General features: G+C 40.0%; 2 protein-coding genes across 2 annotated transcripts; both read left to right on the top strand.

The window, feature by feature from the left end:
* The first annotated feature begins 539 nt into the window (after positions 1-539).
* LOC149943844 (uncharacterized) lies at positions 540-1,103 on the top strand. Its single transcript, XM_090176222.1, has one exon. It carries the CDS (start codon positions 540-542, stop codon positions 1,101-1,103), a length of 564 nt encoding a protein of 187 aa, XP_090032348.1.
* Positions 1,104-1,231: 128 nt separating this feature from the next.
* LOC149943845 (uncharacterized) lies at positions 1,232-1,693 on the top strand. Its single transcript, XM_090176223.1, has one exon. The coding sequence runs from the start codon at positions 1,232-1,234 to the stop codon at positions 1,691-1,693; it is 462 nt and encodes a 153-aa protein (XP_090032349.1).
* The last annotated feature ends 6,719 nt before the right edge of the window (positions 1,694-8,412 follow it).

Genomic DNA, 8,412 nt, shown 5'->3' on the forward strand with positions numbered 1-8,412 from the left:
AGCTTACGGACAAGGAACGTTGGCACCATTGCCCAGGAATTCTCAACCCGGCTGATCTACCTAGCAGAGGTATCAAAGCCGAAAACTTAGTTGATAATAAAACTTGGTGGGAGGGTCCAGAATTCCTCAGGGGACCTAAAAACACTTGGCCAAAATTCGAGCCCCAAAAAGTAGATATGACTTCCGTTGCCAAAGAAAGGCGCAAGCTACCTACTCTAGTCGTAGCTACCAAAGAAGGCTTAGGGGTTCAGAATGTAATAAATTTAAAGAATTACTACCACGTAAACACTGTCCTTAGAATAACCGCGTATATATTTCGCTTCGCAAAATTTACCAAAACAAAAGTGAGAACCAAAGGTTTAGAAAGAATTACGGGTCCCATTACCGCGGAAGAAATGGAAAACGCCGAAATTTTATGGTAAAAATCAGTACAAGGCGAAGATTTTCAATCCGAATTAGTAAGGCTTAAAGAGGGAAAAGCTCTAGAATCAGGTTCAAAACTGGCGTCCCTTCGTCCCGTTTTTAATGAAGCAGGGTTAATGTGTGTAGGAGGGCGTCTCGAAGAATCTTCGCTGTCTTACGCGGAAAAGCATCCCATAATTTTAGATAAAAATCAGAGACTCGCTAAAATGATAATTGTTAGAAGCCATTTTCAAGTGTTTCATGGTGGAATTAACGACACCATTACCCAACTTAGAGAGAGGTATTGGATACCTAGCGCCAGGCAGATAGCGCGAACTGTAGTAAAGGATTGCACTATATGCAAAAGGATCAGCGTGAAACCTGGATATGTTCCTACCGCACCCCTCCCACACGATAGAATTGGTGAAAGCCCTCCATTCTCGATTATAGGTGTAGATTTCGCTGGCCCTTTGCGGGTTAAAAATAAAAAAGAAATTACAAAGGCGTACATTTGTCTCGCCACCTGCGCCGTGACCCGCGCGATTCATTTGGAGTTGGTACCCGCGCTAAGCACCGACGAGTTTCTCATGGCTTTCAGGCGTATAATTGCTAGAAGAGGGGTCCCCACCTCTGTTTACACAGATAACGCTAAAACATTAAAAAAGCTAATACCGATCTCAAGATTATTTTTCAGAACCTAAAGGCAGAGTCACTCAAAGAATTTTTCGGAATACGGGGTATTCAATGGAAATTTATCGTAGAACGAGCAGCGTGGCACGGAGGATGGTGGGAGCGCCTAGTGAGGTCAACGAAAACCTCTTTAAAAAAAATGCTCGGCCACGCCTCCTTGTCTTACACTGAACTCGAAACCGCGTTAACAGAAACTGAGGGAATAATCAACTCTAGGCCTATAACATACACCTACAATGATCAGAACGAGCCTACTCCTCTGAGCCCCTCAGAGTTTTTGCTTGGTCGTAGAGTTACTTCTCTGCCCCCTCTAACTTTTAAACGTGAGAATGTACCTTCTACGAGGAAAGAATTGATTAAAAGAAATCAGTATCGCGAAACTTTAATGCAAAATTTCTGGGTGAGATGGCGGAACGAATACTTAAAAGATTTACGGTCCGCCCACCACTCAAAACAAACAAATTACAAGGGTGAATTTCAAAACGGTGACGTGGTCGTAATCCACGAAGACAAGCTTCCACGCCACATGTGGAAGCTTGGTGTAATTGTAGAGGTAGTTAAAGGAAGAGACCATTCAACGCGCTGTTCAACATCTTTGTAATTTGGAAGTGACACGTCATGAACCTTAGGTGATACTGCAGGTATCACCTGGGGGGAGTGTAGAAAATTATAACGTGTCACTTAATTGGATAATGTACATGTAAATTGTATTGTATCATATTCTTAGTATTTGTACGCGCAGTAAATAAAATTAATGTATATGTATTGTATATAAAAAGACTGCCTTTTATTACGCGAGCAAGCGCGCTCCTCGTGATATGTAACGAGTCAGTCTCGATGTACGTTTTGAATTGAAAAGTTGTTTCAAAAAGAGGAGTCTTATCGAAATTAAAAATAACAGTTATAACGGAAATTTGGCAGATTTATTTTCACCACAACGGCTTGTCTGAGTAAATCGGGATCCATGGATGGTTGAAACTAAAATTTCGACGTATTATCGCGTAGCTAATAGACTGTTTCAGTCCGGAATATTAGCTCGACGTTCGCTCTCCCCAACGAACCCAGCATAGGAAACGAAAACAGTCCACCAAAGGAATCTGATTTCCATACTTCGGCACTCCCCCCTCATCCAATTTTCTTTACTGCCAAAGGCAGGGACTTCAAAGATTACGCGTAATCCCATTAGTACAGTCAAAGTTACGGCTCTGTACACCGATTACGCGGGGGCGATCAGCCCCTCGATTTCAGCTACAGTAAAGAAGCTCTCTTTGATGGCAGAACGACAGCCAGGGTGCCGCAAAAACTAGGGCCGTGCGAGTACATTTTTGAGGTCGAATACTCGAAGTCGTCCTCGAATAAGTAATTGGAAAATACTCGTCGATTATCGAGTATCAAAAAATTCCATAGTCGGGTATCCGAATACTCGAACAGGGCCGTGCAGATGGGGGGAGGGGGGTGAAAATGGCCCACGAGGGGGGCCCGTAGCTGTAGGGCCCATCGAAGAAACTCAAGGGGGGGGGGTGCAAATTGAAGGGGCCCGCGAGTAAGTTTAACCCCGGGCCCCAGGATACCTCTGCACGGCCCTGTACTCGAATAAGCTGCTCTAAGTTCAAAGAGGGGTGGAAATAATAAACGGTACCTATACAAGAATGACCTTGAGGGTGGTTCACGGTTTTTACTACGTAGTGCGCCAGCGCGGTATTTCTTCAAACAATTATGTTATTAATTTTTGGTTTTGGTTTGGAGTGTAACTTCAAGAGTTCGGATGTCGGCCGGCGTTAGAACTCAGGAGTCTTAACTTCCTAAGCAATTTACGGACAGACGGTACATACATAATTTAAAAAAATGAATATTGTATTGTTGAGCGAAGCGAGCGTAGCTCCCTTAGCAACGACTGCTATGGGGAAAAAATGCTGGTCCTGTGATTGTCCGAAGCCGTCAAAATAACCTACGCGAAGCGCGCGCAAAAGGGGACCGCGTGTATAAAGGGAGAGAGTAGGGAGAGAGAGAAGCCGGATAGCGCGCGTATAGAGGGAACCTGGCAGCGCAGCGCGCGTAAAAGGCGAGAGAGTATAAACCGCCCGAAGCCTGGGTCTAATAGTATCGCTAGATAGCATGTGTGTAAGGCGACTTTCGATAGAGAACCTGGCAGTGCGCGTAAAGTGTGTGTAAGAGGGGAGGGGATTGAAAGGCTTTTTTATGCATTGCGGGAGAGAGGGAGGTGAGAAGAATGAAAGGCGGTTTTTTATGCATTTTTTTATTTAATTCTGTCCAAAATGAAATTCATGGTTTCCACAACTTTAATTTCAATGACTCTACTGCCTAATTTTACAACTATTTCCCCAGACATTAAAGTAACTGGAATGAAATTGTCCATTTCGTTGAATTCATCGTCGCTGTCGAACGCTGGGTCCTCCAAAAGGTTTCTGGCGATGTATAAAATATGTTTGCTCAATTTTAAAACTATTTCTTGTATGCTCTTAGTTATTTCACGTCTCGCTCGCTCCGCTCAAGTCTGTGTCAAAAATACCCTTTGGGGTTTTGTGACGTCCTAGTTATTTTACTATTAATTACTATAATTACGCTAGTAACATAGTATACTAGTCATTTATATCCCACTAGTCACCTTAAGGTTACTAAAGTTGTGGAAACTGTGGTTTATTTAATGTAAGAGAAAATTTCCCCTTAATCAAGCACTCGATTACTCGACTTCAATTTTACTCGATTCGAATACTCGATGAAAAAAAATTCTTACTCGATACCCGACTCTATTGCCTAAAAAACAATTCGCACAGCCCTAGCAAAAACGCGTTTTGATCTCAAGTTCCAAAATAAATGCCATCAAAAACGAAACTAATGTTTATAATAGCCTTTTTTATATTCCGATTCACTATTTCGCCATAATATGATTATCATTGGGAAATCATTTTCGTTTTCATTAGGCCTTGGTCTCAAACTCTCATTCATAAATTAGCCATCGTTATCTGGATCATTGAGTTGGGAATATTAATCTAGAGATCCAATCAAATCTGCTCCCCACGAAATAAGTTTTTGGAAATTACGAATGTGTCGTCTCCTCTAAAATGACGAGAAAACGTTAGCATATGACCCGTGGCGCCATCCATTATTTTTGCCGGAAAACGGGTCTTATTTGAACGAACTATTGAGAGATAGACGGCGCCACGGGTAGAATGATAAAATTTTATCGTCATTTGGAGCAGACGGCAGTATTCTTATTTTTAAAAAACTTGTTTCGCGAAATACTGAAATCCGACGTTTTGATTGGACCTCTAGATTAATATTCCCAACTCAATGATCTGGATAATGGACATTCTATTACCAGGAGAGGGCGAGGCAAATGAATTGAGTTGAACATTGTTAATACCCTTTTGTTTATTTGTCCAAACAATCTGGCAGCTCTGTAAATGTTTCTCGTACTGATTCTGCTAAAGAGGCGAGGGGAGTCGATGCATGGAGTACTAAAATACCTTGAATATGAATGATCCAAGTGTGCACTTTTTATTTTGACTACTTTCTTGGTTCGTGCTTTGGTTTTTTCCCCTGAGACTAAAAGAAGCCTCTTCATTTTCAATTCACTGTCCATTTTACAATTTAAATGAACAAACCACCGTGCATAAACTAATAAAAGTCTATGTTCTTTAGAATCTAACTATCGACTCTCCAAGTAAAAGTTACGCTAAGCCTCGTCTCACCACGTATTCTATCGTTCTTGCTAATGATATTTCGAGAGAAATGACGTCAGGTTTGTTTACATGGGCTCGAGATGCGCGGGAAACCCGAAAACGATGCGCAGAACCGGGTGAACTTTAAAAATTTGGAGGGGGGGGGGGGGCACTTTCAACTCCTCTTCAGATAGAAACTCCATGGTCGATTTTAACTAGGAGTACAAGAAACCTTTGTTAGGGGAATCCATTTTTAAGTTTAAATCAACAAGGTTTTCGTTTGATTTTCTCTAAATAGAGAGAAGTTACGATTATGAAATTGACTAATTCTTATTTTGAAAATTTCTAAACGCGCTATCGAAAACGTGACGCCATGGGTTGTTTATATCGACTCCCTTTGCTCTGAATACGCGGAAAACCAAGACATTTAAGGCGCCATTTACTCGATGAAGTCTCCGTCCGGGTCACTGCCTTCCATCGTTGCCAGATTGCCAAAGTCTAATTATCGTTCCATAGACTAAAAATTATATATTTTCAGTCACAATTATAGTACCCGAAACATTCGGCGGGAAATTCAAATTTGAATCCCAAACCCGGCGTAACCAACATAAGTCTGTGAGTCACATGACCTTACGTCAAGTCGACCCGTGTGACGAGATGGGGTCGAACTCTCCACATGTTTGCCGGAAATTCTAATTCGAATTTCATTCATTTCTGTTTTTTTTAAAGAATCGAATGTAAAAAAGTAAATTGGCCATTAACGAACTCCCGCGTTTAGAGAATTTGAAAAATTCTACTTCGCGCCTACAGTAAAGTTTCTGAACTATAATCAACTATTGTTAAAATAATATTTATATTTAAAAATGGAGCGCCACCTATATTTTAAATTTGAATGTATCGTAGATAATTAATAAATTTTAAAATACATATTATCAAATTATAAATACGGTAGCTCATTAGTGTATTTATTATAAAAATTTATAAAAAATTAATTTATAATAAATTAATTAGTACTATTTATATAAATTAGAGGGCGTACCAGTAGCATAGTAGAAAACAGGGTTGCCAGTCAGAAGAACTTAAGAGGCTCATACCGCTAGCACGTATGAAGGTACAAGTAGTCTAACCTGTGTAAATATATAAACCGTGGTCGAATATTTAGCAATTTCAAGACGATGCCATATTACTGTCGAGCTTACGTGACACGTCATAATATTTTTATAGTGTTTAAATAAAAATACTGATAATTATGATTTTCCAACTCAAAAAATCGAGACAGCGTTATGACAACTTATTATTTATCTAGCAACGTATTTGTTAAAAAGCATAAATACTTGTTTGAAATGATATATATACGCCTTGTACAATTAAGACGAATTTGGCGAAATAAGTACGAGTATACACCCGGGAACACAAAGAAACAAATAATTATATTTCGATAACACTCATATAACAACGTCTTTAATTTTTCGTGTATCCTGGGTTATCACTCATACTTCAAAGGGGGAAAGCAATCGTAGCTGATTTTATAGAACGCTCCTTTTAGTTAAAGGGGAACGGTCAAGGTTTAACCAGTTAGATAGCCCTATAGCCCATTAAAAACTAAAATTTATGGCGAAAACCGCGTCAAAAAAATATTGAGTGGTTAATTTTTAATAAAATAAAGAAATTTCGGGAAATCGAAAAGCGCGCGTCCGCCGCGACACCTGGTGAAAAGTCGGTGAGACAGAAAAACAACGTAAAAGCGCGCGCTGCTGAAGACGCAAAAATTTTTTTTGCACGCGACGCGCGTTCCAGTTATAAGAGACCTAAGCCTAAATTGCGCGATTTTAAAAGTTAGGTTAGTTCGCAAATCGCTCATGCGGGGTTAGGGGCGCTGGCGGCAGCCCCTAAGATGGCGGCGAAAATTCAAACCCAAACACCTGGCGTTATTTTTCGTTTCAACTTTTTGGGACAAAAGATATTTTTTCAAGACAAAAAGGGTACGTGTTAGTATATTGAACGTCTTGTTAATCTTTTGATACGGAAATAAGGCCATATTTGGAAAAGCTTGGCCGTTCCCCTTTAAGTATGGGACCGCGAGAAAAATAATTAGACAAAGGGTCTGTGGTCCCAAGAATCCCTTTGATAATTCAACCCGCTAGGGGTTAATAGGCCCTAGGATCACTTTAAATAAATCCTTATTTCCGAGCCTGCTAGAGATTCCACCTACTGTGAATTCCTGTCAAAGCAGAAGAAGTTTCGTATTTACACTACCGTTATCTCTAGATTTATCGCTGAACCATTATTTAGATACTTTTCGCTTGTTCCGGGATTTCGGAGTAGGATAAGAATAGTAAGGCTATGACGTCATTTTACTCCGATTCTGTGATGGCGAATAGTTTGAGTCGGAGTAAAAACGTTTTTCCAAAATGGCTGCTTGTGGCCTTTTTAGCAGATAAATTCCGGCTAGCAGACGACAAAATCCGATTTTCTCCTTTACACCTCTTTTTCAGAAGGAGTAAAATGAGTAGCCCTAATACTCCGGAACAAGCGAATAGTTTATGGGCCGGAGTAATTATCATCCCCCGAACAGGCGAATAAAACGTTTTAGTGTAAAAAGAGTACACTTTTAGTCCGAGAATAGGCGAAAAGAAACCACCTATAGACGAAAAGTTCACACTGTAGAGTCATTATCTCCACCAGAACAAGCAAACAGTTTTAATTTGTTGCTCAGAACAAGCGTAAAATATCCACCTACTGATTAATAGTTCAACAATGAATCTAGAGATGGCGCCACGTTTGCGGTTGTCTGGCGCTGGTCGGAAGATGGGGCAGGAATTGGTTTATTACATTTTAACATTTACCGCTCAAGTAAAGCAATACAAAACACCATCCAGTACTGGACTGCTGAAATTATTCGCTTGAAACATGTACCTTCGCAGGCTCCAGCTGATTTTTCAAATTGATTTTCGGAAGAAAATATAGTGCGATGCGAAATTCACCATATAGTTATAGTTTATAAAACGATTACTGAAGGAAAATGATTTAGAAACTAGTACATATTTATACGCCATGTAATTTTCATATTTTACATGGTTAGTAAAAGTAATACGCGCGGTTAATTTTGAGCCGTGATGCGGTGTACACATCCGCGTTTTGGCGGGAAATTCGCACCCAATGGAATTCGCGGCGAGCGTGCGAAGGTACATGTTTTATTTTGATAAATTCTTCTGATTAAAAAGGGTTTTTAATTCATTCCATTACTTGAACTGAAGATTGCGTTACAAAGCCCTGAGGGGATTTCCCACTTATCAGGATTAGCAAGAACCATGGACCAAGAATCTAAGGCGACTCACGGTTTGGGATTTTAAAAGCACGAGTCAATACTGGGAATAGGAAAATCATGGCTAATTTTACTTCAATGTGGACCAATTTGGCATCACTGAAGTCGATTTCCGGCGTAGTTTCGTTGAGAAGCTGGAACGTTCACTTTCAATTTAGACAAAATGGCGCCGTAGTTTTCGGTTAAATGATTGGGACTAATACGTTTAAGACCTTTTAGTTTGGAAATTGGTTCTTTAAAAGTTTAAGTAATGGTATTTTTTTATCAAATTCACTGGAATCCATTTCATTTCTAAACAAAAAAAAATTAATT

The sequence above is a fragment of the Leiobunum rupestre genome, chromosome 5 (assembly GCF_980474605.1).
Source record: "Leiobunum rupestre chromosome 5, qqLeiRupe1.1.hap1, whole genome shotgun sequence".
Taxonomy (NCBI): Eukaryota; Metazoa; Arthropoda; class Arachnida; order Opiliones; family Sclerosomatidae; genus Leiobunum; species Leiobunum rupestre.

Bases quoted from the DNA above. Each gene is read 5' to 3' on its own strand.
- LOC149943844 (XM_090176222.1), top strand. From the start codon at position 540: ATGTGTGTAGGAGGGCGTCTCGAAGAATCTTCGCTGTCTTACGCGGAA.
- LOC149943845 (XM_090176223.1), top strand. From the start codon at position 1,232: ATGCTCGGCCACGCCTCCTTGTCTTACACTGAACTCGAAACCGCGTTA.